Genomic DNA, 19,563 nt, shown 5'->3' with positions numbered 1-19,563 from the left:
ACCTCTTCTAGGCAATGTGGACAGCAATGTGGATTAGCAATGCTACAATAACCACTTGTCCATTTAGGACTTTGTTTGAGTCAGAACCATAGCTACGATCATATCCCCAACTCCCAACTCCTGTCCCCTCTATCACTGCCTGAGGATAAAATTTCATGTATATGGCAACCTTTCCGTTTTGACCTTTGTTCAATTTTACTGCACAATCAAAATAGGAAGAGCTAATGTTCATACTCGTTCTTACAGTACCCATGAACAATTAAGGTACAAAATGTATCTAGGCACAGGGAGGAGGCAGACAGAGAAACAATTTCCATGCTAAATCTTGAAGTTCTCTTGCAATCTAGCCAACACTGCCTTGAAATTTGTAGATGCATTTTCTGTAAGCCAAGCCACAAACCTATTTCTCCTGAATAGAATGAGATCCAACCATGTTCTTTAATTTATGTTAACAGCTAAGTATACTTGGAAAATAATTTAAGAGCCCATTCAAAACTGCATTTTAAACCAAACCAAAGAAAAAAAAAACCTCTTTACTGTTCTCTTGTTGCTATAGGAAATGCTCACCTTCTCTTGTGACCGATAGGACATAAAAATCTGGGCATCCCTGTCCTTTTTTTTCCTTACTTAAAAAAATGAAATGATACAGTCATTATCTACTGCATATTGCAAATAATTAATATATAAGGCAGAGAAAGAGAGCTAGAAAGTGAACATATTATCATTACATCTTTAGGAGGCAATACATGTTGAGCCGTGTGCAGCGCATATCAGAATCACAGAATCACAGAACGGTTGAGGTTGGAAGGGACCTCTGGAGATCATCTAGTCCAACTCCCCTGCTCAAGCAGGGTCCTCTAGAGCATGTTGCCCAGGATCATGTCCACATGGCATTTGAATATCTCCAAGGACAGAGATTCCACAGCCTCTCTGGGCAACCTGCTCCAGTGCTCTGTCACCCTCACAGCAAAGAAGGTTCTCCTCGTGTTCAGACTGAACTGCCTGTGCTGCAGTTTGTGCCCGTTGCCTCTTGTCCTGTCGCTGGGCACCACGGAGAAGAGTCTGGCCTCATCCTCTCGACACCCCCCCTTCAGATACTTGTACACATTGATGAGATCGCCTCTCAATCTTCTCTTCTCCAGGCTGAACAGGCCCAGCTCCCTCAGTCTTTCTTCAGAGGAGAGATGCTTCAGTCCCCTCATCATCTTGGTAGCCCTCCGCTGGACTCTCTCCAGTAACGCCATGTCTCTCTTGTACTGGGGAGCCCACAACTGGACACAGTACTCCAGGTGAGGCCTCACCAGGGCTGAGGAGAGGGGCAGAATCACCTCCCTCCACCTGCTGGCAACACTCTGCCTAATGCACCCCAGGATCCCATTGGCCTTCTTGGCCACCAGGCCACACTGCTGCCTCTTGCTTAACTTGTTGTCCACCAGCACCCCCAGGTCCTTCTCGGCAGAGCTGATTTCCAGCAGGTCAACCCCCAACCTGTACTGGTGCCTGGGGTTATTCCTCCCTAGGTGCAGGATCCCGCACTTGCCTTTGTTGAACTTCAGGAGGTTCCTCTCCGCCCAGCTCTCCAGCCTGTCCAGGTCCCTCTCAATGGCAGCACAGTCTTCTGGGGTGTCAGCCACTCCCCCCAGTTTACTATCATCAGCAAACTTGCTGAGGGTGCACTCTGTGCCTTCCTCCAGGTCACTGATGAATACATTGAACAAGACTGGACCCAGCACTGACCCCTGCGGGACACCACTAGCCACAGGCCTCCAACTTGACTCCGCACCACTGACCACAACCCTCGGAGCTCGGCCATCCAGCCAGTTCTCAAGCCACCTCACCGTCCACCCGGCTAACCCACGCTTCCTGAGTTTACCTAGGAGCATGTGATGGGAGACAGGGTCCAAAGCCTGGCTGAAGTCCACACAGACAACAGCCACTGCTCTGCCCTCATCTACCCAGCCAGCCATTCCATCAGAGAAGGCTATCAGACTGGTCAAGCATGATTTCCCTTTGGTGAATCCAGGCTGACTACTCCTGATCACCTTCTTGTCCTCCAGATGCTTAGTGAGGACCTCCACGATGAGCTGTTCCATCACCTTTCCAGGGATGGAGGTGAGGCTGACAGGCCTGTAGTTTCCTGGCTTCTCCTTCTTGCCCTTTCTGAAGACTGGGGTGACACTGGCTTTCTCCCAGGCCTCAGGCACCTCTCCTGGTCTCCAGGACCTTTCCAAGATCATGGAGAGTGGCCTAGAGATAACATCCGCCAGCTCCCTCAGCACTCGCGGGTGCATCCCGTCAGGGCCCACAGATTTGTGGGTGTCAAGTTTGGACAAAAGATCTCTAACCTGATCTTCCTCAACCAAGGGAGGGTCTTCCTTTCTCCAGCCTTCCTCTCTTGTCCCCAGGGTCTGGAATTCCTGAGGACTGACCTTAGCAGTGAAGACTGAAGCAAAGGCAGCATTCAGTAACTCTGCCTTCTCTGTATCCTTCATTACCAGGGCACCCACCCCATTCAGCGGCGGGCCCACGTTTTCCCTAGTCTTCCTTTTGCTATTGATGTATTTGAAGAAGCCCTTCTTGTTGTCCTTGACATCCCTTGCCAGATTTAATTCCAACTGGGCCTTAGCCTTCCTTGTCGCATCCCTGCACACTCTGACAACGTCCTTGTATTCCTCCCAAGTGGCCTGTCCCCTTTGCCACATTCTGTAGACTTCCTTCTTCTGTTGGAGTTTGGCCAGGAGTTCCTTGCTCATCCATGCAGGTCTCCTGCCCGCTTTGCTGGATGCACCGATCTTGAGCCTGGAGGAGGTGATACTAGAATATTAACCAGCTTTCTTGGATCCCTCTTCCTTCTAGGGCCCTACTCCATGAGATTCCTCTAAGTAGGTCCCTGAAGAGGCCAAAGTTAGCTCTCCTGAAGTCCAGGGTTGCGATCCTACTTATTGCCCTGCTTCTTCCTCGCAGGATCCTGAACTCCACCATCTCATTCTGTGATACCCACATATGACAGAATACAGTATGTCCGATAATGACATACCTTAGAGATTAAACGCAGAGGCTCTTGGTCATTTAAGTGAACGTGCCTAAATTCATATTGAGAGGCAGGTGTGCTTCACAGTTTTGGTCCCATGGCTACTGGGACTGGGGGAGCTGCTGATTTGCACCTCCACCCCCTCAGGGAGTGCCCCATATCCCTCAGATTTCCACCGAAACTAAGGAAACCATGTATGGAAGGAGAAGCTACTGTGTACCTTGGTCTCATCCCAACATGCAGTCAGGATAAAGGTGAGGTCCACACCTGGACCCAGGATCTAGAAAGCACCACTTGTTTCCTCAGCATGGATATACCTAGAGTGACAGTCTAATGAATGTTGCTTGCCTGAAAGAAATGCACAATCCCCCCGAGGTCAAAAAATTAATTTTCATTTCCTTATATTGCCAAGACATTATTAAACAGTATCCAAAAAAGTTTTACTCGATCTAAATATTGTCTGAAGACATATTTTGCATTGTTTTGGATCACTGTTGTGAATCTTAATAATTATCGCTGTATTATTAAAATAATCTTATTTTTAAACTGTTGCTATAGGAAGCCGATATGCTGAGTGTTATCATCTCACTTGTGGATGCAAATGCTGCACAAAATATAGCTCCAAAAGATGTATAATCTTAGCAAACAATGCTTTGTGCTGATTACGTCTATCATTCTATTTATACTTTTGATGAGAAAATAGCAAGTTTTCCTATATTTATATTCCCTATACAGTCTGCCAAAGCATATGTTTGTATGGATCAGTGCTCCTGTTAAGAATATGAAAGTGTAAGGATCTCCTAGGCTGAAACTAAATGAATCCTTATAAAATGAAATGATAGGTAACATGGACATTAAAAAGCTGTACTGGTTTATGTCAGCTGGTAAACTGATTTACTCTGCCTTACATATGCATAAATATCATACACAATAAAACAAGACTATAAATGCAAACACCAAGTGTTTCAAGGAGCAACAGAACATATTTAGATATTTGGGTCATCTCATCTACTCCAGATGAATTCTGTTTTGTGTTAAAATGGAAACTCTCCTCCAAGCACAGAGAGCCCAGGGCTCCCAGAGAGAAATTCCGGTCTCATGGAACTCAATGAAAACCTCGACTTAACGTCCTCCGACTTCAATGGGAACAGAATCTTGCCCTCAGACTACATTATCTATATGAAAGACAGGGTAGAAAGTTACTGGAACAATTCTTGGGCATGTGATCAGATAACACTAACCAAATGGGAATTTATTTTCCTAAGGAGCAGTCTGCTTTATTAGTCTAGAAGATATTTGTACGGGCAACTCATAGCATTTGAGTACCTCTCACTAGAAGCTTTCAGTTTATTAATATCTTGCAGTTGAACAGTGTTCTTCAGGATGACCTGACTAATTATTCCTAAAGTATTATAGTACAAATTATACACGTTCTATGTGATCTCTTCAGTTACAGAGTTCAGCTGGCCTTAGATCATTTGAAAAGGAGGCAAAATGCCTTAGAGCAGCTTGAAAGATGACATGAGACTAAAGAAGAAATCTTAATCTGGATATAGAATACTGGAAGTGCCATGATTCTCATAGTTTCCTTTCCAGAATAAAGAAATTCTGGTAAGAACCACCTGTTTTTACAAGAAAATCAACCAGAACCAGGTTTTGAGTGAGAAAGTGTTAAGTACCATCTGTTGGAGCTTCAACAGAAGCACATGCTTCTTGTCACGTGATATTGTCTTGCCTTGTATTGTGCAAAATGCAAGATCAAAAAAAAAAAAAGATAAACATTAACATAGGCTTCTTCCTGCATGTTGTATTGCTGGGGCTAGGCTATGAAACACTTGTCCCCTAAGAGCTTTTCTCTGGAAAAGCTAATGCTATGCAACATTAATCTTGACTCTCCCATGTAGGCTTATTTCCTGTACAGGCAAAATTCTATTGAATTAAAAGGAAAATCTGACTAAATAGAAAGTAAGAAGCATGGGATTAGAGCCTAAAGCAACTGAAACGATCTCAACTGAAAAATGGTAAATTAATTAGTAACTAATAATGTAGTAGCACTTCAACTGAAGAGTGGATTAGAATGAAGGAGGAGACTTACTGGATATGGAGGTATAAAGGGCAAAAGCCTTGAGGCTAGTCATTTCTTTTTGTCTGGTTTCCTCCACACTGCTGTGAAAGATGTGTTCCCAAGCATAGAGTTTAAGGAGCTTAATGCCTCGAAGCATCTCATTTGTCTTCTTCAGTCTCTCATTGGAGTACTCCTGCAACATTAACACAAATTCTTATTTAAAGAGAACAGTTAAAGCACCTGACCACTAAACACAACGCTCCCACACAGAAATTGTATGCAGCCCCTTGTAATCAGTCAAGTACACTTTCCCAGCTCTGTCCATTCAGATATTTTGTTGTTGTTTTTTGCAGAGGTGAGATTCCCTAGAGCTCCTAAGTGAAAAGCCAGTGGGTTTGTACTTCTAAATCACATTGCTGGTACTGAAAATTATACTCCTCAGTCAGCTTTCTGATCATTTGCAAGGCAGTCTCTCATGACAGCCACTGGATTTTCAACAGGCACATTTGCAGTGCACAGAGGAGAACAGAACTAGCAACCACGCTATGAATGGGCACACCATTGCCCACGTGGAAATGGCGCTACCAGGCTTCAAAGCAGCAAGGCTGCGTTAGCAAGAAGCTGCGATCACTGTAGGGAGCCTTGACTCTGAGCAGGGCCAAGTGGCTCAGGAACAACAGTGCACTGGTAAAGTTATGCTGCTTCCAGTTTTCAGGCTTAGCTCAGGGATCTTTGTACCACACGGCACTGCACAGTGGACACATACCTACCACAAAACACGTCACTCTCACCCATAGGAATTTCTAGGTGATGCTGGCTACATTTCTAGATGGGTGGATACTAGTAATGTGAACGCATTACTTTTCACACAAGAAGGTGCATGAATAATGAGGTGCACTCTCATTATCACCCAAGGTTTGTGGTAGAATAGATTTCAATAAGCAAATCCTGCTGCTTGGCTCCATTACAGGTTCATATGGCTTCCTTAGCAGTCCAATAGTTGCTAAGTGTGGGGATAAGGTTCAGAGCAGCTGGGCATGGAAATTCCAACAAACTGAGGTAACTTTCTCAGCAGTGATGCAGGTGATTCAGAAAAATTAGAGATGAGCCAAGTGAGGGATCAAGGAACAGCCTGTGGCTCAGCAGACCTCCAAACTCCCCAGTTCAGGAGCATGCTGTGGGAATTAAGACTGTCCAGAGGTTACACAAATAAATCACTTTGAGTGAGTTCCACCTCTATCTTGTGTTTGGGGTTTGGGTTACAATGCAGCACTCTTCCTTTCTCCCTTGGACAGATTGCCCTGCAAAACTCATTTACTTGGAATTTGTATGTAGGGCAAGCATCTGGCTGCACAACGGCATTTCAGTCAGTGATTACTGATTTCATTTACATTTGCAAGTTAGTAAAATCTTATGTTACTTGCTGTTAAGGAACTTCCTGAAGATTTTTAAAAAAAAAGTATTGAAAATTATAAAATCCAAGATATATTGCATCTTCACTACTTAAGTTTGTCACGTTTTCACTTTCCTGCACTGGACATTCTTGAGCATTACGAAACATTTGAGAATCAGCTCTTGGTCAATGCCAGATGGTTAGCTTTGCAATTCTAAACACGGACCAACGTATAAATACCAGAGGCATTATTTACGTAGTGCATGATTTTGAAGACACTTACCAATGTGCTTCTCTGGGCCTGTGAGAGTTTTGTTGCTACAAAGTACTGAACAGGTGCAAGTACTATGATTACTGCTGCTCCAATTAAGGCACTGATTCCAAGAAGGTAGTAGAGCAGAAGAACTCCTACAATTATCTGTTGGAAGAAAGAGAGTGAGGGGAAAGCCTGGAATAACCTCACTCTGTATATGCACCACAAAGACCCACCACAGGGTAACTGGACAGCATGTTCAAAACAACAATTCACTGCAACTAAACTTACCTGCAAGCTTCATATGTTCGGCCTCACTGGCCGAAAAAGCAGTTTCGTACGGGCAATCAAGATACTTTATCTAATAAATAAATAACTAAATAAACTAAGAGACTAAATAAACCTAGAGAGTTCTCCAATCTGGAGACTCTGTGATTTTAATCGCATACTGCAAAAGATTTAGAAAACTATGCTAGGTCTATGTTTCTTTGCTTCATCTACTCCCCATTATGAAAGGCAGAATATGGCACTACAGTATTGTACATCTTCTATAGCATAACCCCCACATCTATTTAAAATAACTTCCAGCTAACATGTTGAGCTATTCTATTTATAGTTACTATTAAATATTTTTCCTCATTGGCCAGATGACAACTGATGTTTTCTTTGACTTGTACAGTCTTTTATTTTCTTTTTTTTTTTTTTGACGTTTAAGCCCCCTCTCCCTTTATTTTTAAACCAGGAAGAGAAATTACATCTCACAATTTGTTCCGACCCTATTACTCTACAACGCATGGGACTTCTACAAAGAACAGAAACAGTTGATGACTATATAAACTAGTGTGAAAGAACAGTACAGATTCAGTGATATCTTATAAATGTTAATTTTCTTGACTGTTCAGGAAACTAATGCTGACAAATGATACTCTACACATAAAAAGGCATATAGAAAAGGAACATCATAACCATATCACTGAGAACCTGCCCTCCAAATAAATACTAAAAATATAAACTTGAAAGGAATTGTTTTAAGTACGCATAGTACCAGACAGGTACCTGCTTGAGCAGGGGGGGTTGGACTAGATGATCTCCAGAGGTCCCTTCCAACCTCAACAGATAGTAGCTGAAATGTGCTGAAAACTGCAAAAATTATTGAGAGTGACTCTTACGTTTATCATACTGCATACTACAGTCAGGAATAAAAATTAAGTAGACAGTATCTGAACTGCTAGAGAGCCATGCAGCAGAGCTCATTAATATTTCTGAGAAGGTAATAATCATGTGTTTAGACATGAGTGTAATGAAACACTTGGCTTCCCTTTCATCAAAATCCCAAAGCTCTCCTCTGCCTGAGATATGCACCATAAACAGGACATTCACAGATGGCTCTGGCTGTTGTTACAAATGAAAGAAATCTAGTGCATTGTTACCAACTGAAGATGGCAAATTCTTTCAACCAGTAACTACTTTGTAGACAGTTCTGAAAGAGACAAATGTCCTTTTATTACAACTGTAAACTATCCCTGCCAATGAATCAGAGATGTGAGGATAAAGGATTTTTTAATAAATAAATTTTTTAATAATCACAACGGAACCAAACCTGTTTATAAAATGGAGGCTAAATAAAGCCTTCATAGGGCCTCACTTTGCTCCCAGGGTTTGAGCCAAACCTATTGAGGGCATCTTTCAACTAATGGGCATCCCTGGGCCTCTTTCCATCAATTGCAACGGGCTTGAAACAGTAACTTAACACAATGATAAAAAAGCGCCTACTGATTGTAGTTGGAGCAAAGATGGGGCTCAAATTATCTAAATTATATGGAAAACCTAAGTTTTTATGAATGGCTATGTCTTCTAGTCAAGGGTAATTACAAAATCCAAAGCAGATGTTGAAATGCTGATTGTCTGGTTATGAGCTAGAAAACAATTAAAAACTTATTTTAAACTAACATAGCTTGTTAACTTTTTATTGGAAGTCTCTTGAGCATTCAGTAATTGCTTTCATTGCCTCATAAAAAACAGGTTTGAATGAACGCTGTGGAAATGAGTTTTGGAGGGAACTTAGTAACTGATGTCGACTACTTGATACGCGTCTTGCAACGCATGCACCATCCACAAAATATGAGCATATGAGCATGCTTTGACACAAATTGTCTTGATTTGTGGAAGAGTACTGCAGGGAGAACTTTAATGCAAATACAATCGTATTTTCGCAATGCCATCAGAAAATCTTGATGAGTCCGTGTCTTCTGGCACTTAAGAGCAAAATGCTGTTACTCAATATGCAACAAAACTGGTTTAAGTCTTAGTTACACTACAGTGCTCTCTACCTTGGGTTGCCACAGTGTTCTTAGACAAGGAATACATGAAATCTGTACCTCCTATATAGCCTGTTTCACTAACATACCTACAATGACAACTAAACATAAGGGATAGTCACCTAAATGTTATCATTAAAGGGGTGGACTCTTAACACCTCATAGTTCTCTCAGCAATATCATTTTATCTCTTTTTAAATTAGAAATTAGTATTAAGACATGTTCCTTATCCATTCTTTTTTTTTTCTTTTTTCTTTCCACTTCCCTACTTTAAAATAATTTGGTTCCCATTTACTTTCATAATTTCAAGGGAAATACCCTACTGCTAAATAAAGTCACATTTCTTTCTGAAAAAAATCCTGCTGATAACTGCTATATTCATCAACCTTTTTTAATTCTAGAAAATAAAATGTTTTTAATTGTTAATATGTTTTTAATAGTTAAAAACAAAAGCCTATCCCATGCAGATCAGGAAAACTGGTCTATACTAATAGAGTTATTCCTGTACAGGAAAGAGATAAAATGCATTTATGCAGTACTAATGTACATGTGACTTGTACATGACATTTGCTTTAAATCTCATATTTTAACAGGTATAGTGATACATACAGCTCACAAATGTTGAGTGAATGCAAACCTTAGAGCATAAAAGCAGGGTTAAAAGAAGTCATCAGTTAGTAAGTTGCTAGCTGTTTATATTTTTAATATGCTCACTATCCTGAAGTGAGGCCTTATACAACTTTCATTGGAGTCAGCAGGAGTTTTACCACAGATTCAGAGATTTCTTTCTTCTCTAGGTCCTACTGTGGCCTCAGAAGCAATCTGTCGTCATTACAGAGATACTAGAAAGCATATCGTAACATATTAGGTTTCAAATACATATAGCAAAACCATGAAGGCTCTCAGAGTACTTCAAGAGGACACTAATTGGTTTTCCAGTGAGGGAATAACACCTAATTGCACAGAAAAGTTGATTTGCCTTCTATACAGAGCTCCCTAATAACATTCAGTGATGAACACTGATATCTCTTGGCACTTCTGAACCTGCAGCTCCAATAGTTAAACATTAATTCTTGAAGAGATTTATGTGAGATGGGTTAAGGTAATGACCTAAGCTTTCTGAGATAACTCTCTGATTCAACCTTCTCCTTTCAATGAATTCATTCCTCTTTCTGTGCAAGAAAAAAAAAAATCAGTTGTTATTCCCGTAATTCAGAAAATGGAATACAACAATGGGAACCACACATGGAGCACATCATAAAAATGTATTCAGAAACACTACTAGGATAGCTGTCCTACTCTTAAATATGTCAATTTTATTAATAAGTACATCTGTTCTTTTGGCAGATTTGGCGATCTTTAGTGGAAAATCAAATTCAGAAAATAGGTTTTGAAGTCAACGTAACATACACTAGAATCTTTAACAGACCTTCAGTCTGCACAGGCAAATCACATTTCTAGCATCAATTCTAAAATAAAGCTGCTTTATTTTGATAGAAAGCGTCTCCCTAAAATACAGAACATCCTTATACCTCTTCCTGTTTGAAGATATATTAAAACAATTTTTATAATAGATATTTATTTGCATAGACTTTATTTCAAATCTAAGAAAGAGCTTAGTGCTGTGGACTGTATGCTGTTTATATTTTGTATCCTTATAGCTTCTACAGCTGTCTTTTACTGTAAATTAAAAGTCAGAGGGGTAATAACAACACTTAGATCTACATATGCTTTAGGAAAGTCGGCATCAGCATTGGTCCCTTCATTTCCAGGTAGAGAAATACTCACCAAAGAATGAAGCTACACAACAGGACATGAGACACATTCACAAACTCAGCATCACTTGACAAGGAAGAAGGCCCCATTTTGCCTCTCCCTACCATTTTCCTCACTAAATCAGCAAAAAAACAAATCTGGGAAAATAATTAAAACAGACCTTTTTTTTTTTTTTTCCAGATTAGAGAATCAATCTGGCTTCCTCTGCCATCAGATGAGGCTGAAACCAGCACAAAGGAGGACTGGCTCATCTGACCTATAACAGACAGACCAGAACTTCTTTCTGAAGGGACAATTACAAATTCAACTCAATTCTGATGTGTAACTTTATCTTCAGAAGAGGATCCAGATCTCCTGCTGTGTGCCTTAGTCGTTTAATATCTATAATCACCTGAATGGATGGGTGGTTTGGGGATTTTGTTTTGTTTTGTTTTTTAAAGGAATTCTGAATATAGTACCTCTTACATACTCAGTGTCTTATAGAAAATTACTACTATCTAATGTTTATGGAGGCAGACACTTCACAGAATCACAGAACGGTTGAGGTTGGAAGGGACCTCTGGAGATCATCTAGTCCAACTCCCCTGCTCAGGCAGGGTCCTCTACAGCATGTTGTCCAGGATCGCATCCAAACGGCTTTTGAATATCTCCAGCGAAGGAGACTTCATAACCTCTCTGGGCAACCTGCTCCAGTGCTCTGTCACCCTCACAGCAAAGAAGTTTTTCCTCGTGTTCAGATGGAACTTCCTGTGTTGCAGTTTGCGCCTGCTGCCTCTCATCCTACTGCTGGGCACCTCGGAGAAGAGTTTGGCCCCATCCTCTTCACATTCTTCCTTCAGATATTTATATACATTGATAAGATCCTCCCTCAGTCTTCTTTTCTCCAGGCAACTTCTAAGCAACACTCCTAAAGCCATGTTACAAGCTGGAAATACGATCAGTCAGTTGCAGTCCAGATACAGACTCATGAGAACCATTTCATTTTTGGGCTAGAGCAGGCAACACAAAATGCAAAGTAGCCAAGTGGACTATTGGCAGCTCTCCGACTTCCACACAACTCAAATCAGCCTCTGTGTAGTGCTGGAACCAGAGGAATTGTGATGAACACTGGAGTTTTCACCAATGTTTTTAAAACTAAATGGTACATTTAGAAACAGTGGGTGAATTTAAAGTCAGCTGCCTCTTTTGTTTGTTTGTATTTACTTTTGTCAATGAGACACTCTCAATGAAAATATGCTGAGTAGCCCAAAGAAAACAAAGAATTGCAGTGTGCTATATTTACATCAGAGGAAACTACTTACTATACCGTCAGCTTTCTCAGAAAATTCCTAAATGGGAGCATGGGAGATTTTTTTTTTTTTTTTAAAGTACTGAATCGTCCAATGTAATTTCCATTTTTCCATTGTTTTAATAAGGGTGAAAAATGATCTAAAATTGTACCCAGATAGCTCTGACCTCCTGCTACTCTAATTCTGCCCTACCCTCGTACTAGCATAAACTTGATTAATTACATGGCCACATAGTGATATGGGCCACTTAACACTGAGTCAAAGGAATACTTCCTCGCCAAAAAGAGAAAAGGAGATTAGCTTTTCAGTACCTCCACAAGCTGATGTGACATATAGTACAATTGACAGAGCTGAAACAAGGAAGAAAAATAAAAAATACTGTGTTTGGAAAGAGTACATACAGTACAAACTCCCATTTCAGTAATAAAATATGCTTAAATAAATTAAAATCAATCCTGGAAGTACCCTCTGAGGTGGGACTCTGCTTTCCTCATCTTAAAGACTTGATAAAGAGACAGCTGTATTTCATGGAGCATTATACATGCTATGGGATTAAGGGACATGGAACCGGGAATCAGTCGACTGAGTGCAACTGAAAACAGTGATCTGCACCATGTCATCCGTGTGGGAAAGGAGATCGAAGGGCTGTGAGTGAATATTTAGAGACATGAGATCAAAGATGCTGGAAAGGATAAAGTATCAAACCCACTTCATATAACAAATACATCTGGAATTTCATATTCTGGAATTTGCCATCCGTGAGACAGCAGTAGTTTTAAGTAATGTCCAAAGGACCATATTTAAGTGGTCCCATTTCTGAATAACCTGCTGCTTTCATTATCTGTTCTGCTGCTGACATTCAGAAGACAAATGATTGCAATATATTCCAGCTAACTGATACACTGTAACAATGTAACCTGCTGCATCCTATAAATTCTTGCTACAAATGCTAAGCATATGGCAGTAGTCAAGCTCAGGATCCTAATGCAATCTTAAATACCGAGAGTCCTGTCACTAGACAGGATACTAGATAAAACATTTTTAGATATTAATAATTTGAAATTTTATTACAAGTTATTCTTTACCTGCTTTGATATCTCTACTTTCATTAAGTTCATAAGCGAACAATCACTACAGACCTAAGCACATTAAAACACAAAGTCATGTTCAATCTCCTTACCTGTACTGGCATAGCCCAAAGGTTGGGGCAGAGGAAAAAGAACCACATCAGTTGATTTGTATCTATGGCAACCAGGTTACAGATCTGGCCTGCAGTCATCTCCCCCATAGACATGTTAGAAGTTGAGAGCTGCATAATTTTATTGTATATTTTTGTCTGGAAAACAGAACAAAAAGTATCAGTGTACACACAGTAATAACTATAGCTCCAACTAAAATAGAGGCATAGTCCAGCATGCCAAGGAGAATCAAAATTCCCAATAACTGCAACGAAGAGCTTTAGGTGGCCTTTTGTGTTACAATTAAAAATTTTAAACTACAGCTGTATTGTTCATCCGCATAAAACTCAGTGCAGTTAGGTTTGTAACAGTCGTGTAAGTATTCCCTTGCTGCAGTCCTGTGGATCAGTAAGAGAATGAAACTTCTATTGCCCAGGAGGCCCAAAGACATACTTGTGATTACTATTTATGCCTCCAGCTTCTCAATTTAGTGCTCCTGCTGCTAGTGCTAATAACTTCATTGTTATAGTCAACATATAATAATCCTTTTTATTTTTCTCTGGTAATTGATTCAGGCCTCATCCAACCCCAGAATCAGGTTCCTAGCTGAGACCATTGTTACATTTTGGCTGGAGAGCTCAGCCCCATTACAAACTTTAATTCACAGATAAATACTCTAACAGGTCTGATTCTATACTGAATTAAGTTGTAACTTTAGACCAGAACTAGGCACCATGTCTAAAAACAATTTAATATACAATAATGAAATGTTCCTTTTCCAGCTTGTTCGGTAAAAGCTTACATGGTGATACTTTACAGTCAGTCATGAGACTTAGCTGATAGGAGGCACCCTGACTAAGTAAATGCCTTCAGATCAAGTGCCAGCTATCCATCATGAGGCATGAGATCATATAGGGCATGTAGAACAGGTGCAGGTTTATACAGGGAGAAAAAGCAATAAAAGGTTTAAAGAAAAGTAAAAAAAAAAAAAAAGAGACTTTGTTTAAAAATACTTTCTTGGCAAGGAGACTGTCATTAACGCTAATTTTCCTGACTATAGGAGGATAGCCAAAAATTTTCCAATTTGAATGGGAAGAATGCTGGCAGTTATCTGGACCTCTGTGTAATACATAGTGCAGAGAACATGAGCCTTTTCTGCTACCAAATTTGATAGAAATGTAATACTATTCTTCTGCAGTTCCCCTTCTACCATTTTCTAATTGCTGTGGTCCATATTCTTTTCAATTAGTGGTGGCTCTTCTGCTTAATACAAAACATGTGATTTTGTCATATATTTTGGGTCAGATTTTTATTTCTTCAAGAACTTTCTATTCCAATGTAATAAGGGAAAAATAATGGATGGAATCCAAAAATCTGGCAGCCAACAACTGCTCGCAAGTGTATGATCAAAGGGGGATTAAATAATTATGCTGTTATTGAAAGCATCCATCTATCACACACACTCACAGTGACCTATATACTTCAGTGGAGAAACAGTGTTAACTTAAAAGGTTGGGTTTTAAGCTGTCAAAGGGTAGGTTTCAGCCAGTGCATTTGGCAGTATCACACTGCATCTAATTCTCACCTCATTTACTCTTTTTCCAGGCACAAATCTTTGATCTGCTGTTCATAGTTATATCATAATTACAGACTCAATTTTTCCACTCTTACTTATGCTAAGTAATTACTGACTCTGCTGTGCCTGGTGGATTTTGTGGCACTTACCCAAGAAAATAAATAAATCAAATAGTACTCCATGCACTGGGAACACATTCTATCCTTTTGTTGAAAGTATATTTAAAAGACATTTTAAAATATGAATTTTTTGTGTGGGATATTACAAAAAAGCATCTTTTAGATGGGAGAGATCTATTTCAGAATCCAGATTCTTTTAGAAGTTACATTCAGTTTTACTATCAGCAATCTTATGCTCAAAGGTAAGAAGAAATATAGTATTAAAGATAGTAAATAAATGTTTACATAAAATCATCAAACAAGATGTAGAGGAAAAAGAGACAGAAAGCAGGTTTAAGTCAACAATGACATCTTGAACGGCAACGCTTATATTGAATTCATTTCAGGAGAGCACCGTGTCAGTTGCTATAACAGAATTTATCTCTACTATAATATGTATTTACAAATGTATGTATGATTGTATTCAAATAGGTTAGTTAATAACACATTGTCTACCTGTATTGCACCTCTCAAGTTGATTCCCGTTTCAATAGCCACATAGTACGATGCTTGGAGAAACGTCCTTTGCAACAGAAGGGCAAAAAATAAGAGTACAGCCAAAACATAAGCATTGGACAGGAACTCTTGAGACGAAATAAAGAAAACACCAAGAATTTTAGTCTATAAAAAAAAAAAAAGAAAGTTATAAATCAGGTGTAATTGTAATTTAATTACCCGTTTTGTATAATTAATAAGCAGAGATTTCCAGTTTATTACTTTAAAAGTGCTCCCAACAAGATCTGAAACCTCACAGTTTATCAATTCAAGGAGACAGTAGTATAACATGCAACTCTGTAAGCTTTATTTAAATGCAAGATGACATTTATAGAATTCTGGAAGGATATCAGAAATCCAAAGACAGACACTTTTAGCAAATGACCATACAAAGTTACTCAAAGACATGCATTGCCCACTGCCAGAAAGCACTATTTAATGTCTTTTCAGAGAGATTTCTCTCCTTATTTTGGCACTTCAGGTTACCAGACCCTAAAATGACCTTTGCAGTTTGTTGGAAAATACATACTTCCAACTCCTGGAAATACACCCATTATTTTGGTTTGTGCCATCCAATGGGCTTGTTCAGCATTGTTTTACTAGTGGTTATCTCCTTCGGAAGTTCATGAGATCAGTGGAGTGCATTTTGAAGCATTTCTATAGCTTACTGGGAAAGCACTACATTTATTCTAGATTATATTTAACAACCTTTGGTGCCACAACTAGTTGAGAGGTTGGCTTACCTCGGGAAGCCTTCTGAAACTAAAACGTCTCTGCCTTCCTCTTTCTCCCCGTGTTAGAGAAACAGGAAGCATTCTCTTTCTATTCCCTCCCTGGAGGGCTTCTTGTCCTTCGGACTGCTGCTGCGTTCCTTGCTTAGCACATTTCCTCAAGCCTACATAGTTTTTTTGGCTGTTAACAACACTTTCAAGACTGCTGTAACACTTAAACAAATTATATTTCACAAACACTCACTGTCTGTACATTTTTTTAGGTCCAACCTGTGGCCTGCAGTTAAATCATTATAGAGACCCCACATGACAAGCTATTAATACAGATGCTAAACTTAGTTTATAAAGCTGTGGTTTCAGAAAATAAAGCTGAGCCAGCTGAAAGAGGGTAAGACTTCTCCCTACCCTTTACTCTACCTAGTTTGTTCCAAGCTGCATGCTTCTGCCACTTACTGCGTGTTAGTTTTGGAGCTTGCTGGACCTGCTCCTGAGCCAATTCAAATCACTGACAACAGAAAATCAGCTCAGAAGAAAAAAAAATAGTAGTTTCCTGTTAGGTTAGTAGGCTGACTCAGAACACAAAAGCATCCAATGGGTGCCAGAGCAAAGGAGCAGCAGGGGTGACAAGGAACATGAAAGGTGGGAGGAGGAGCAAATCCTACCACTTTTGGAACCAGAGAGTTAGGGTATTTTTTCCATCTCTTCACATTTCATCTTTTGACGTTCTTGATAGCTCCTGCCATTACTGTATCAGGCACACTATCTATCCCCTTGACATCAGAAGGGTAATTTAGAGGCTTAAAAGCAGAGAAATGCATGCTTACCTTTGCAAACAAGTAAGAAAGATACTGAGCAAAACAGCTTTTTTGAAATGATCCTTTGTTTTACTCCATGAAAAGAGTGCATGCCTATATGAACACATTCAGCACCAGTTCCCTGACAGGGTGCCTCACGCCTCACCCAGCAGTATTCCTTCTATGATAGGAAGCTAGTCTGATCCATGCACACAGCTGTTTGACCTGTCTGTTGAGGCTGTCTGGAAGGTCATTCAGCAACGCCAAAAAGGCATTCTTGTGGCATCTCTGTGACACGTTAAAAATTTTTAAACAGCTTCTTATGAAGGCAAAGTTAGAACAACATACCTGTCTGTGACACTGGGATGTTATGACTGCCAAACACATTCACATGACAGCAAACAAAGGGAGAGCGTTATTACGACCATGAACTATGACGGCTGCAGATTGTGCTGCATTATACCGAAGGCAGTGACTGAAGCAGTACAATTTTAACGCTGCCCTATATACACATCTGGCTAATACTGCTTCTGCCTCTTTGAAAAGCAAACAGGTTTTTATATGATTGTGCTTTGACAGATCATGCTTTTCTAGCAACGAGATTTTGGTGCAATGCTGATTCACGTTTAAAGCATTATATAATAGATAAGCAGGGAGGGAATGTGGGATGAACATTCTTGTTCTTTCTAGTACTCAGTTTGAGAGAAAAAGAGGACACACACAAACCTCACACACACAATACTTTCACCAAAGTATTCTTAAAATCTTGGAGGCATTATCACACCATTATGGTTTACAAAGTTACTGAGCATTTATGCGACTAAGCTATGACTACTGTGTAAGCGTACTTGTTAGGCTGCAGCAAATAGAAGAAAATAACTGAACGTTTACTGAACCTTTCACATTTAACATATGCAACCTTGCTTAAGAAGTTGATGCAACTAATTAGATGTTTTGTTTTCAAAAATGGCTTTGGGGACTTTATGGAACATAATGCTTGCCTCCAAGTTATGCTGCCAGTCTGTCAGATCTACTTCAGTGGCCCCCACCTTCCTAGTGATTTCAGAACGATACTACTTTTTTAAAGCACGAGTAGGCTCTAACCAGTAAAAAGATTAATAAAAGGACATTTTTCTAAATACTTACAGACTTAAGAGTCCCACAGTCTTAAACGTCAATACTGAGCCTTTTGCTTCTTTGGGTCCTATGACTTTTGGAGTTTTTTAAATAATGATTTTATAGTTTTGCTATATCATTTGAATGTGTTATGTCATCAGATATTCCTAATACTGGAATTGGCAATCTTAACGTTGCAATGTCGAAGATACTACTGGCAAAATAGGAAGGTTATCATTCTGTCAATCTTTTTTTTGGTGCTAAATGATTAATAGACAGAGAAATCAATGACCTGAGAAAGTTGCGGGGTGATCATTAATACTGATACTGGAGTTAAAAATAAACATGAAGAGCATGACAGAATTTAAGATGCTATTGTGCTCTACAGCACTAAGGCAGTTAATACTGCCCGTGACACCCATGTGATCTAGGAGCTCCAGCTCTGTGGCAATTTATATCTGTCACAAAGGCTCTGAAAAACAGAGCAAATATTATATCTTATAATTTATCTCTTCAGTTTCACAAACCTAATTTTTGTTTGAAAGATACAGTTGATTCATTACAACCTTTCCCCAATCTGAACTACTTAAAGTGAAGGAATGTCATGTTAAAGGATGGCTAAAAGATGCTCTCTAGTGTACATTTGGCTTGCTTTGCTTGTCAGATTCTGTTTTGCTGTATGGAAGTTCTTTCCAACTCCCTCAAACTTAGCAGCACATCATACATAAGCAGTATCTCCCCAACTTATATTTACCTTCATAAAATAGTACTTTAAAAGGTTTGTTTCCCACAGCTGTTTGTTCCTGAGACCTACGCAGCTAAGAAGGCAATGCTCTCCTTTCTGATTCATTTTAAGTAAGCCATGTAATATTTCTGGCAGTAGGGCAGGTGTATTTTTTTTCAAAATAAACCTGTTGGCTAGGTGTGTGTATATACATGGGAGCTTTCCTGAACAGACTAGTCTGTTCATATATGCTTTGAACAGAAAACCTACATACATTTTAGAAAGGTATTTCTAATAATTTAGCAAAAGCAATTTTCCAAGGTAAAGGTCTTATTGAAAGGAAAAAAATACATATATGTCAGTTCAGAAAGAAAGAAAAAGCCTCTCTGGAGTCATTGTATCAAAGATGAAATGCCTTCTTACTATCACTCATGGACTACTACCATTTCAGCTGTGCAGCTTCCAAATGGTGTAAAGTACAACAGTCATGAGGCTACCATTCAGCTAGACACAGTGAGGATCTAAGGCCGGATGAGACTCTGTTCAAGGCCTATTTGGTCCAGACTTGAGCATTTTCACAGGGGAACAATAGCTGATATTTCAGAAGGAAAATTAAACAAGATAATCCATAAATAGTGATGTAGTATAATTTCAGCTGAAACAGTA

General features: G+C 39.6%; 1 protein-coding gene across 7 annotated transcripts in view; it reads right to left on the bottom strand.

Moving 5' to 3' along the window:
- The window catches only part of ABCC8 (ATP binding cassette subfamily C member 8), an 84,170-nt gene that overhangs the window by 50,787 nt on the left and 13,820 nt on the right, over positions 1-19,563 (bottom strand). For all 7 annotated transcript variants that reach the window (XR_011141346.1, XM_068944919.1, XM_068944917.1 and 4 more), the window contains 4 exons: positions 15,494-15,658; positions 13,306-13,461; positions 6,773-6,907; positions 5,127-5,289 (listed from right to left, as the gene is read on the bottom strand). Coding sequence is in view for 6 of the 7 variants with exons in the window: in XM_068944919.1 (XP_068801020.1) it covers positions 5,127-5,289; positions 6,773-6,907; positions 13,306-13,461; positions 15,494-15,658 (619 nt within the window). In the remaining variant the exon portion in view is untranslated. The remainder of the gene's footprint in view (positions 1-5,126; positions 5,290-6,772; positions 6,908-13,305; positions 13,462-15,493; positions 15,659-19,563) is intronic.

Source organism: Struthio camelus, chromosome 5 (genome assembly GCF_040807025.1).
Source record: "Struthio camelus isolate bStrCam1 chromosome 5, bStrCam1.hap1, whole genome shotgun sequence".
NCBI classification, from domain to species: domain Eukaryota; kingdom Metazoa; phylum Chordata; class Aves; order Struthioniformes; family Struthionidae; genus Struthio; species Struthio camelus.
The sequence above is the reverse complement of the archived record's forward strand: the minus strand, read 5'-3'. Positions and strand labels throughout refer to the sequence as shown.